At 35.6% G+C, this 13,406-nt stretch overlaps 1 protein-coding gene across 5 annotated transcripts in view; it reads left to right on the plus strand.

Annotated features, from left to right (window-relative positions):
- The first annotated feature begins 3,517 nt into the window (after window positions 1-3,517).
- The window catches only part of ICE2 (interactor of little elongation complex ELL subunit 2), a 47,774-nt gene continuing 37,885 nt past the window's right edge, over window positions 3,518-13,406 (plus strand). For 2 of the 5 annotated variants that reach the window (XM_039865425.1, XM_039865427.1), the window contains exons 1-6: window positions 3,518-3,640; window positions 4,368-4,504; window positions 4,600-4,737; window positions 6,287-6,391; window positions 12,052-12,313; window positions 13,211-13,330. In XM_039865425.1, coding sequence (XP_039721359.1) covers window positions 4,697-4,737; window positions 6,287-6,391; window positions 12,052-12,313; window positions 13,211-13,330 — 528 coding nt within the window. In that variant the 5' untranslated portion in view covers window positions 3,518-3,640; window positions 4,368-4,504; window positions 4,600-4,696. Of the gene's footprint in view, window positions 3,641-4,029; window positions 4,268-4,367; window positions 4,505-4,599; window positions 4,738-6,286; window positions 6,392-12,051; window positions 12,314-13,210; window positions 13,331-13,406 lie in introns of those variants that run through there. The other 3 variants (XM_039865426.1, XM_039865429.1, XM_039865428.1) reach the window with 3 other exon arrangements.

Raw genomic sequence — 13,406 nt, forward strand, 5'->3', positions numbered from 1 at the left:
CATCTTCATGTGCTGCGGAGGGTAGCTGCTGTTATGCTGAGAGGCAGATGATCTTGCATATTTCTCTGTCTTGATTTTGTCTTTAAGAAGAAATACACACCTCATAACAACTATGATCACTTAACCAGGTGCCTGCAGTTTTAAATATTCTTTTTGAAATTCAGATCTGATGAAACATTTTACAAACTCAAAATACAAAATCCTTCAAACTGAAATTGGATTTTCATTCAACTTCTGAGTTTGTTTCTCAGTTTAGCAGAAATGGAAAACCCAACCTTTCCCCTGCTTAAGAATCCAAAGAATAAAATGGTACAATCACTTTGGAAAACAGTTTGGCAGTGCCTTTAAAAGTTAAACATAAATTTACAATACAACTCAACAATTCCACTCCTAGATATCTACCCTAGAAAAATGAAAACACAAAGTTCATACAAAGACATGTACACTAATGTTCATATCAGCATTACTCATAATGGCCAAAAAGTGGAAACCATCTAATGTCCATCAACTGTCAAATGGATAAAACATTTGACATAATGGGGCATATCCACAAATGAGCTACCACAAATAGTTGCTACAAAACAACTATTAACACTTACTACGACATGGATGATCCTCAAAAATATTCTGCTAAGAAAAAGAATCCAGATGCAAAAGACTATACTCTATAATTTGATTTATACTGTATACTGTATGATTTAATTTATTTTAAATGTCCGGAAAAGGCAAACCTATAGAGACAGAAAGTAGGTTAGTGTTTGCCTGGGGCTGGGAGTTGGAAGGATTGACTGCAAATGGGCAGAAAGGATTTTCCAGGGTAATGGAAATATTCTAAACTTGGTAATGTCGATGGTTGCAAAACTCCATACGTTTACTAAAAATCACTGAATGGTACAACTGAAATGGGTGAATTTTATGGTAGGTAGGTTACAGATCAATAAAACTGTTACATACATTGGTTTTCTCACCACCAGAGGATAAAATCCAAAAGTACATATTATCTAGCATGGCATGAAGACCCTCTGTAGCCCCTCTACCCCTTTCAGTCCAGTGACCTTCATTCTCTGCCCATCCCCCCCCACACACACACAATAAAGCAGTAGCTTTCCCTTTCACCAGAATATACAGCAAAAAAAAAAAAGCGGTTTCACACTTCTGTGATTTTTCACACCTGAATATCCAGAACAGCTTCTCTACCCAGTGAACTCCTACTTATCCTTCAAGACTGAATGTAAATTAAATTTTTCTGAAATAGTCTCTAAGTGTCGCAGTGACTTCTTTCTTTGTTGTGTTCCCATAGAATCTTCTATAATATGTATGTATGTATATATCATTTCTTATTTGTACTATAACCATTTGTTTACAGTGCCACCTCCACTATGTTGTGGATATTTTTTGACAGAAAAAGTTTATATTAATAGCTACCATTTATTGAACACTTACTTTTCCATATTTACTCTTTTTCTTATAATCTTCACAACAATCCTATAGGTGAGCTATTACTGTTTCCATTACCCAGATGGTGAAACTGAGGCTCAAAGAGGAAACACATGTCTAGGATCACACTGCCAGTAAGCAAGAATCTGAGATACAAACCCATATATGCTGGACTCCAAAAATCCATGTAGTTTTCACTAAATTGCTTCTGTTTTACAAAGCAGAGCGCAAAGAAAAAATGATGCATATATTTAATGTGTTGTAATAGCAAAAGTTATGAGACCTGATTTTTAGTATCGGCTTTATCACTGATTTTTAGTATCGGCTTTATCACTGATAAAGCTTTATCACTGATCATGCAATGTTGGAAAAGTCACTTGACAATCTGGGCCTCAGTTTCCTTAACAGGAAAATAAGAAGGTTGGACTAGATAATCTCCAAAGTTCCTTCTGGCTCTAAAATTTTTTATTTTGTGTGCTATCTCACAGCCACCGGAACTCAAGATACACCAAACCAGAGCATACTGCTGGATGAGAATCTGGAATCTCAACACAGGCTACATCCAGTGATGTTACCATAGCACACTACTGTGGGCTGGTGCATCCCAGCAGCATTAATGCTTAAACAATTCTTGAGTAGTCCTTGAGCAGTTGCCGAAGATTCCCAAGTCTCTTTGACTGCATAGTTTGTGAGATAGTACCCAACACATGAACTTCTACACTGCGTTGATGTCCATCTCTGTCCTAGCACAGGCCATCAATATCACTCACCTATAAGAAAGGCTGCCTGCACACTGCTAGACATTGTACCAATTGATCTGCAAGCATTTACAAGCACTGTTTCCTAACTGATCTCTTCTTTACAACGTATTCAACACCTTGCCAGATAAACTTTGCTGAAACATAGCTCTGATTGTGTCATTCCTCTGCTTATAAGCTCCCCACCACCACCCCCATCCTCCGCTTTCCATTTCTTATACAGTAAAGTTAAAATCCCTGGTCCAGCTTTTAGTCTTCTGTGCTCTGGCCTCAAGCTATTTTTCCAAACTCTTTTCTTCTACTATTCTTCATAAACCTTGCATTCCAGGCAAAATAAACTACCTACGGGTCCTTATATTCAAGAGAGATTTTTAACAAGTAGAATGTTTATGTTAACATAATTTTAAAAATCATAAATCATTCTGAAATTTAGAACACATCTTCCTGATAGCACACAAACTGGACTCTGTCCGTGCAACGAATTTATGTAGTTCCTTGTGCTGGTCTCTGTCTAGAATGCCGTTTCCCATCATCTTCATACTTCAAATTCTTCAAATGAGCTGACATGTCAAGTACCCAATGTGGTAACTGACATACATTCAGTAGAAGTCTTTAGCTATTCAAAGCTGCTTTTTGTTACTCTCACTCGTAACTCTCTATCTCTCTGTACTCTCTACTATATACCTCTTACGTAGCTAATCACTACTTTTTATAATTATTTAATGTGAATGTCTTAGATTCCCAACAATCAAAAGCTCTTGGAAAAACCAGTATTTGTTCTTAGTCCTACATATACCCAACAACAAGCACGAATTATAAATGCTCAATAAATCTTTCCTTAATGAATGGGGGAAACAGAACCAAAAACAAACAAACAAACAAACAACCGTGTGTGAGAGCCAGAGAGACTACTGGTGAAAACTGACATCTAAAACAAGATGGGGATGGAGTGGAGGAGTTATTCCTCCAAGTACTGGGTTGAACATAGTTCATCCCTTATTTCATTATATCCTTTCAAAAACTCAACTAAGGAAGTAACTCCATTTTACTGAACAGGTGTCAGGGTTAGGGAAGTTAAGATAATGGGCTAAGGTCACAAAATGAGTCTGTTTCGGTCTTTCCAGGACTGTACTTATCGCCGGTCCTCCTCCCAATTTACGATCCTCCGCGAGGTGAAGGACTTTTTAGGACAACATGCCCCCAGCCCGTTCTATACGGCAAATCCCAAGCCCGATCTGACAGTTCCGAGACAAACTACACCGAGCACGCAGGCTGGGAAGCGGCCCTTTGGAGTCGAAGGGCCCCGCCCGCTACGTCCCTGGTGACGTCATCACGCAGTGCCGAGGCGGCGCAGCCACGTCCTTTAAATAAGGGCTTCCCAGGGCGTGCACCGCAGTGTGTGGAGTGGGGACGCGGCCCAGGGCAGAGCTGCTGCGGACTGCGAGGTGGGCGGCCAGACTGCTTTGCAGCTGCGACGCGGAAGAAGGGGTGCTGCCTTGCAGAAGGGCGTGCTCGTGAGGGGCGGGAGGAGGGAACATGGCGGCGCCCTCAACCAGGCCAGGACCCTGAGCTGCTGGTTGTGGTGCGGCCCCCGCCCACGGCTTAGCTCGCCCCTTTACCTGCCTTCCTGGAACCGTGTTTCTCTGCCCCTTCAGTCCTTTTTCCCCTCAGCCGCATCTTTTACCTTCATCGACTCTCCTGCCCTAACTTCACACTGGGTCAAAGTGAGAACTGGATTAAGTGTGAGCCGATCAGGCCTGTCCTGTGGCCCAAGATCAGCTTCTAAATTTATAATTTTCTCACATAGATTTTATCATTCCGCCCGGGGTTGCAGGAGAAACACCGAACATGTGGAGTGGTCAAGCCAGACTTGTAGCCTTGGTGATTCCTCTAAGTGATCTTGTAAAATGTCCTTTAAGTTGCCCGGACCTCCGTCTCCTCAAAAATGAGGTTCTCTTTGAAAGTCTAGGAAAGACTTTTGATATCAGGAAGCTTTTGGCTTGCATTGTTTGCCAGAATCTTCACCATAACAGTGTATCATGAGGAAAATGGAAGCAAGATTTATTTTGGAGGTAAGGGAGTGGGGGAGAGCTAAGACATACAGCTCCATGGCATAAAGTGATGTAGTTGGTTAGTAATGAGAACACCATTCTGTTTCTGCTTATTTCGCAGTGTTTTGAGGGTGACATTCCTGGAGTACGTTAAATGGAAAAGGACTTACCCTACATCATCATTGATATTCTACAAAAAAAACCGTGGAAGCATTCATCTGTCTGATCTGTTGTTTCAGGTGTCCGCGTCAGTTGATGGTAGGTGTTAAGAACAGGTACTTCTTCACATGAGTTAACAGCACCTGGCCCAGCCAGTCACCTGTTTTTAATGTTGACCTTTTGTTTTTCCTCAGGTGAATGTTGATTCTGGAGAAATCCTGCTACAGCTGCTGGAGCCTGCACTGCCAGGCAGCAGAATTGTGAGCTAGAGTAAAGCAGAAATCTAAGAATATGAGCTCCGGAATGGCCATGAGTGAACCAAGGCTGAACTGGTGAGTTGCATTTGTTTATAATCACCTGAAGAGAATTGAAGTGGGAGTGGGCTGAATTAGGAAAGAAGAGTTTATGATCTGGAGAGATTTGGAGGAAAGAAAAGATACTAAGTTCAGTGGCTGAGATTTTACCCTATTCTCATCTTTTGATGGAAGACTTTTGGATTATAGCTGACTACACTTCTCCTTAAAGTGACAACATTTCACTATTCAGATTGCTACTAGGTATAATTTCATCGTGTCCTTATTGTTGGTGTTTTAGTGAAGGAGAGACGCTGGAATTTTCATGTTTCCAAGAACCTTGCCCATTTCTGTACAAGTAACAAAAGACTCCCTTTAAAAATAGACAAGCTGCTTTTTGTTATGTTGGAATCTATATCAAGTGATAATATAAATGCATAGACCATATTTTAGAAGTGTATGAGAACTTCACAAGTAGAGTACTTTGTTAAGTAACATAAGAGGCTTTGTAGAGATCTAATACATGTTCTACTTTAGATTTATCACGTTTACTGAGCATCTACTCTTTGCTAGCCAAAGAGAATGCAGAAGTTATGAGATTATTAAGATGATTAAAATAGTACCTGACTCAAGATTCAGTCTGTATGTGCTCAGTAAGTATTTGTTTATTCCAAACAATGCTTCCTTCCTCCAAAGAGCTCGCAATCCCTGAGGCGCATGACTTTAAGATGTGCAAAACACTTAAAACATGAGATGTTACAAATATAGTGCTATAAGAAGTAATAACTACACTGGTGTATAGCAAGCAAGACATTCTAATTTTACCATTTATACCTTAATCGTTTTTTTTTTTAATAAATGCCTTTAAAAAGAGTAAGAAATGAGTATGGAGCAAATATATTAGAATTTCCCAATTTGGGAATGCACCAGCCAGAAGTTGCCATTTGATTAGGGGTATACACATTTATGCTCCTTGCCATAAAGTGTGCACAAGCAGCACAGATGCTCTTATATACCATCGACATTGTGACATTGTGAAACCAAATGTGGTTTAGGGCCTTTGTACAGTATTGTAGCCCTGGAACTATCCTTTTCCACAGAATCCAACTTATCTTTGTCTTCCTAGATTAATAGTCCTCAGTGTTTTTAGTTTTTAAATTTTTTCATTCAACCAGCATTTATTGTATGTTTACTATCTGGAAAGCATTGATTATAATATGTTAGTTTCTATTATTTATGTTATGGAAAATTGTATTTGATCTTAGAAGTGATTTTAGTAGAAACACGCCATTTATCACATTTGTCAAGTTAATTAAATAGGATATGCAGTCTTTGTAGTGTCTTTTGTCCTGACATAGTGGTGCATGAAACAAAAATAAATTGAGAAGCATATTCTGTCAGTAACCAAACATCTTAATGTTATGCCCAGAGCCAAAGGTGAGCCCTGCTCTTGACAGACCCTTTAATCTGTTCTATCTTTAACTCTCTAGTATCTCTGATATTTAATTCGATGCTAAAGGAAAAGCAAGGATTAATCTAACATGAGATTTTGAATTGTCAAATGCAAGTAAATTACTTTGCTTCACAGGGATGTTTCCTCAAAAAATGGCCTAAAGACGTTTTTCTCTCGGGAAAATTATAAAGATCATTCCATGGCTCCAAGTTTAAAAGAACTGTGTATTTTATCTAACAGGTAATATATTTATTTGGTTATCTATTTCCATATTTGGTTATTTTTATGATAGTTGAAGTTTTATGTCTATATCCACCATTTCAAAGTATAGAAATGTGAAAATTAGAAAATAGAATAACTCAATACCTAATGCTGACCACTCTTTGTTATATATATTTTCAGACTTTTCCACACATGAACAGATATATATTGAAACAAAAATGGGATCATATTATAAATACTATAAATACTATAAAACAGTCCTGCAGTTTATTTTTTTCACTTAAAATAATATTTTATGTCTTTTCATGCCTCTGCATATAGCTCAGTCTTAATTGTTGCATATTACTTCATTATATAGATGTACTTTTTAATTAATTTAGCTGGTTTCATGCTGCAAAATGTTTGTATTCCTTTTTTTTGAAATTACGAACAATACATTGATGAACTTCTTGTAATTTCTATGAGATAAATTCATATAAATTGAATTGTTTGGTCAAGTAGTATATACATTTTGTATATTAGTAGATACTGCTGAATTGCCGGAGATTTTTTTCTTCTTTTGTATGAAAATGGCTATTAAGTTATAATTTTCCCTTCTCACTGCTTGCCTACCTATAACAGCTGTTCTTTGTGATTGGCTGTTTCTACTCTATTGTGGATGAATCTTAAAACCAAGTAAACAAGTTTACTAGAAGGGAGTGTAAATATACCAAATGAGGAATTAGGAAGCTCCCTTAGGGGAGTTCAACATTTACTTTCATCCTTTCTCCATTCCTTTTGCAATGGAAGGAATGTATTTCCAGCCTCTACACTGAATGGAACCCCATCTTTCCCTGCCTTCTCAGTACTCTTTCTATCTTAGCATTTCCTCTCTCTCCTGTATCTTTTTTCGCTCTCAATCAGTACAGGCATACCTCATTTTATTGCACTTCACAGGTGTTATGTTTTTACAAATTGATGACGAGACCCTGCAAAAAGATGACAACTCACTTTATTGCAATATTGCTTTATTGCAGTGGTCTGGAACCAAACCCACACTAGCATCTGAAGTATGCCTGTATTTAAAGGTGCTCGTTTTTCCCTTCTTAATCCCTGGACTTCAGGTTCTCTCCTAGTTACTTTCTTACTCTGCTCATTTGTATTTAGACTTCTTTAAAGACTTGTATGTGCTTGTTAGGAGGAAATGACATATAAAAAAACTATAAGACATGCAGAAAACAACGAGATGGCAATAGTAAGTCCTTCCCTATCAATAATTACTTTAAACGGATTAAATTCCACAATCAAAAAATAGATTAGGAGAATATTTTTTAAAAACTGTATAAAAAACCTTTTCTTCATTGCACATCCCACTCTAATCAGGCTTCCACCCTCACTAGTGCTCCTCAACATCATCATTGAGTTCTTAACTATAGAGATATCTCACTCTCCTTGTTTTCCCCCTAATTTTCTGGTGACTCTTGTCTCTTGCCATCATCATCTTCAAGCTTACCTTGCTGGTTCATCAGACTCTGGAGCTTTTAAAAAATACTGATTTTGCACTCTTAGCCCAGCCTTTTGAATCTGAACCTTTGAGGATGTGTTTGTAGAACCAATTAATTGACCTTATTGATATTTATTTAAGTCGTTTCCATTCTTTTACTATTATAATCAATGAGCATCTTTTATACATGTGCTGATACAGGCACTGGGATAAATTCCTGTAAGAGGTGCGTATGTACTTATTTTGATAGATATTGCCAGACTTTCATTAAAAACTTTAGAAACAAATGCTTTTTTGATTCCATTAAATGAATAGGTAAGTTCACATAAAAGCAAGCAGAAGTTGTAGTAAAAAGACAATTTCAAAAAATAAATATTTTAAAAGCGGCAATTTCAGAAGCAGCGCTCTTTTTGCCAAACTGCATAATTATAATCTCTTTGCTAGTATCAGCTGTAGAGATTAAGACAATAGATCCCTTATGAATGTGCATCTATGGGTATTTTTTTTTTAAGTTATTTCTGTTACTCAACTTGTACTGTTTCTCAAGCATAACGAATTTCTTGAAACTTACCAAAGAAAGAATTGCCTTTATTTGAATCAAAGAATGCCTACAAACTCTAGTATCCTGGGATTTAGTGAACATATATCGTTTACCTTTAAAAAAAAAAAATTTCTCACCGTTATAAGAACTTTCATCTCAGCTTTCATCTTTTCTTCATAAGACTAAAAATTTCTAATAGTAATCTTCATTATCTTGCCACTGTTATTTTAATAGTTCTTTTCAAATCCAGTTCTGTTCAGTATATCCCGGGTGTGGATTATAGTCTGGATTATGTAGAAGAGAGGACATTTTGTTTGCAGTTGGGTTTACCTCATTCCTAAAACCTTATTTTTCCTGGAATATGTTTGTTTTTCTTTCTTTAGATTTCTATATAGCACAACATTTTGTGTGTGTGTGTAATTTACCTTTTAGTACAGAAAAAAAAAGACATAAGGCATTGATTTCATGTTTCTAGTCTATTTTGCTAACCTTAACTTTATTAACTTATAGTGAGGGATGGATTTTCAGACTGTATTTACAACTGTTTTCTTGATGAGAAACCAGAAAGAATGTAAAATTTTTATTACCCCTAATTTTGTATTTTTTGAGTTCTCTAACGTTTTGGAAAATACTAATACCTCTAATTAAATGATTTTTAACAACGTGAGGTTTTTATGCAACTCTTCTCCCTCCGTTGATACGTAAACATTTGCCTTTTTTGAAATTAAAGTGTATGGGTGTAGATGTTTATAACTAAGTTTTAATCCAACAAGGGGAAAAGTAGCTTTAAATAGAAAAAATATATATATCCAATTTTAATGTTTAACATAGAAAAGTGAATCAAATTCAGGAGATACAGGTAGACTTTAGATGGAGGCTAAAAGTACAATACCCAAATGCTCCTTAAAGAAGCTACCCAAACCAATAGACTTAAAAAATTGGAAACTTGAAGTTTTGAATTCTTTTTTCCATAGAAACTTTAAGTGAAAAAAAGAGAATGAGTAGTTGACAAAATGAAAACTTCAAACCCTCAACTGAAATAAAATATAATGCTGTAAATGTGGTTAGAGAAACCCTGTCAGATGCTTTTGGCTTGCTCCCTGATGAAGATTTTGACAGCACTGCACATGGAAATGATCTTGATGTGCTGCTATTTCATTCTTTGCTGAATATAGCCAATTTAAACTGCTAGAATTTCTTGACATTCCTGCTCTGGCATATCTGAGTCAGCATCTTGTTGCTGCAGCAGCTTAATTAAATTTGCCAGTTTGTGCCACAAGGACAGACATGTTCTCATATTCAGAGAGACAGCTGTGAAGCAGTATTGTTAAGAGTTGCGGACACAATACTGTTAGGTTTGAATAGCTCTCAAGACATTTCTAGTGAGAAATCAATTTGCTATAATACATTTTCCCAAGATCAGCAGTTAATATTCATTTTGTTAACCTAAAATATGCTTATTTTTATACAGTTATTGGAGGAACTTTAGTTGTTAAGTATGTCTTCTTTCACCTGTGTTATTTTCAGAACCAATCTAAGCATCCTTATTTTAATTTCCATAATTCTTTTCCCATTCACTAATCTCCTCTCTTGATTAGTTTTCTATCCATAGTTTAGCTCTAAAACAATGCTCGAATATTTTTGCTTTTTATGGGGCCCTAAGTCTTTTTCCAAAACTTTAGGAATTTTTACCATATTTATTCTAGTGTTGTAAAGTGGATTTAAAACAAATCACTGTTTCTTTTGGAGGAGGCTCAACGTACTTTTTGTCCAAACACAGATCTAAATTGATACTTCTCAACCTTATCAGGCCAAACTTCACGCTTTTCATAACAAATATAAGAAATGAAACACCTCCTTTACTAGCCTGAATTGAAATTCATAGACAATAATAGCCACAGACATTATATGTAGAAATAATGCCTTAGACACATAAATGTGAAATAGAAAAATATTTTATATTCTAATATGTATTTTAATATATAAGTGCATAGATACTATTACAGTAGAAGATATAATGAAGTAGATAGACCAGTTAAAGTGAACAAGGTTGGATTTAAAAGAAGTGAGATAAACTAAACCATGAGGGAATGATAAGAAAAATTGAATAAAAGATATTAGGATAAGTAATAATAGACCAGACTTATTTGTATATGATAACAGAACACCTGAAGGGACCTTTAAAAGTTGTGCAGGATACTGCTGGATATTACAGGCATTTAGTGTTCTTCACTTCTAAATGCTTTTAATTTTATTCCTTTTGTGACAATCCAGATGCAGCCACAGGCTTCCAAAATGCCCCGAGGGACTTAATACTGTTACAGTTGAGAACAAGAGCTCTGGATAATTCCTACCCCTCCCCTTTCTCCCTTTTGATCCCTGATCTCAGTGTTCTTAGGATTCTTCTCAGTCACCTATTTAATATGTTCATTTTGGAAACCTGAGAACACTATAATCACATTGTATTGGTGTATGTATGTATTTACTTTTCTTCCTTCCCCATTCATTTGTCTGATCCACTCTATTATAAGTCCTAGAAAGTAGAGATTGTCTTGTGCTTAACATTGGCTGTATCTCCAGTGTCCAGTATAGGGCTGATACATACTAGTCAACTCAGTAAATATTAATGAATGGAGGAATGAAGACTGATTCAACACATGTCCATCTTTCTCATTAGCTTTCCTTCCTCTTGGATTATTGTTGCTTAATTTGGAACCAAATTAATAGGAATCCGTTAATGTGGTAGAAATTAGAGTTTGGAGGCTAAGGAAATGTAGAGTGTGTGTGTGTGTGTGTGTGTGTGTGTACTTTAAAAACAACTTATTAAAAATGTAGATTACAACAACTGAATAGCAAGAATAGACAGATTATGAACAAAATAAGAAATTTGTATTCATATACCTTAATTGGAGTGGTAAGGTAATTTTATAAACAAATATGACAGCAGGTTCTCTAGCCACTTACTACTTTCTCCTGTAGTGCATTTCATTATAAATATGCTAAGGTTTCTCTTTTGCATCCATACAAAACATAAAGACATTTCTGTGGATTCAGCCGTGTACATGAGTGATAGAGGATTGTACAACTTTTCTAAAACCACCATTCTGTAAAACATGGCACGCAAGTTGGAATTTTTTTTTTAATTCTTGAGATAATTAAAGAAGAGGAATCCAGAGAATTTAGAATCTCAGGGAATTTGTTAACTTCAGGCTTGTGACCTCATTTTATCCTACTGTTTGTGGCTTTTGTTCACTCTATTAATGGATATATCTTAAGAATTTAAGCATTAAACAACTTGCATTGTAATAAAGTGTAATCGTGAAATACCTGCATATGCAATTGGAAGAGTGATTTATCCCTCTTCAGTAAAGGGAAAAACTTTCAAATTGAATGACTTGTCTAAGGATTATGCCTCTTCCTGTCCATCAGATAATTGAAGGTAAGCTTATAATGTGATCCTATCCTGCAGAATACTTAATTTATACTGAATAGCTAAACATCAAAATGCAGGTGGCAAAAGTAAGATAATAATTCAGAATTTACTGTGTTAATCATGCTGTATTCTCCCTGGTAATTAAGAATCATGAAGTTCTATGATAGTAATCTTCATGTGAAAAGCACATATTTGTAAATTGTATTTTTTTTTTTTTCCAGACGTATAGGAGAAAATTTGAATGCCTCAGCAAATTCTGTAGAAAATGAGCCGGCAGTTAGTTCAGCAACTCAAGCAAAGGAAAAAGTTAAAACCACAGTTGGAATGGTTCTTCTTCCAAAACCAAGAGTTCCTTATCCTCGTTTCTCTCGTTTCTCACAGAGAGAGCAGAGGAGTTATGTGGATTTATTGGTTAAATACGCAAAAATTTCTACAAATTCCAAAGCTGTTGGAATAAATAAAAATGACTACTTGCAGTACTTGGTATGTATTCTGTCCTCCAGCTTTAGTAAAAAATATTTAAAAGTCAAGAAATACTTTAAATTTGCTTTTATGTTTTTAGATGCAATCATATTAACAAAAATGGAAAAATTTAAGTTTAATTGACAAATGGTGCTTTAGCTCTTTTGATGGTTCTGTTGCAGTGCAGGCATTTTGCTCTAGTTGTGAGCATGATTCCAGTTCATCTTAAGTGCTGGCAATAGAGCCTTACATGGGTCATTGAACCAGTTTAAAATTTTAAGTAGTTTCCAAATTCTTGACTATATAAAGGATATGCTGAACATTATTGTTGCAAACTTTGTTCTTATTTATAATTGTTTCCTTAACAAACTTTAAAAATATAACTGATATCAAAAACTACACGTTTTTAAGGCTTTGGTATGTACCTACACATAGGTAAATTGTTCTCCAAATAGTTTAAACAGTTTGTTCATATCACTAATAGTGGGCATCACCTTTTTTGCCTCCAATTTAATAAGGAAGTAATGGTGATCCCTTGTTTTACATTAATTTACAGTGATTACTAATGAAAATAAGCATTTCCCAAGTGTTATATGTTTATAAGCCATTTCTTTTCTTTTGTAATTTACCTATTCATTTTGTTTGTTTATTTTTCCATTCAGGTGTTCGTTCTTTTCTCAGTGTTAATTAAGAGTATTTTATTGTAGTATTAGTCATTTGTTTTTCAGTTTTTGAGGAGTTTTTAATAACAAGTTTGTCATTATTTAATAATTTTTACTAGGTTTTTCTTTGTGATTTTTGCTTCGGATATGATACTTTTAATTATTCTTTAAGTCCAAATTATTAGAGCAGTGACTGAGAAGTGATTGTTTTTGACCAAGCTTCTTATGCCAAAACGTCTGCTTTTTTAAAAACCAGGATATGAAAAAACACGTGAGCGAAGAAGTTACTGAATTCCTAAAGTTTTTACAGAATTCTGCAAAGAAATGTGCACAGGATTATAATATGCTTTCTGATGATGGGCGTCTCTTCACAGAGGTAAAAAAAAAAATCACATTTACTTAAATTGCCAAGTAATAGGCAATAGCAGCATTTTAAAATATGTGATGATCCT

This window comes from Pteropus medius, unplaced genomic scaffold (genome assembly GCF_902729225.1).
Source record: "Pteropus medius unplaced genomic scaffold, Ma_sr-lr_union100, whole genome shotgun sequence".
Classification (NCBI taxonomy): Eukaryota; Metazoa; Chordata; class Mammalia; order Chiroptera; family Pteropodidae; genus Pteropus; species Pteropus medius.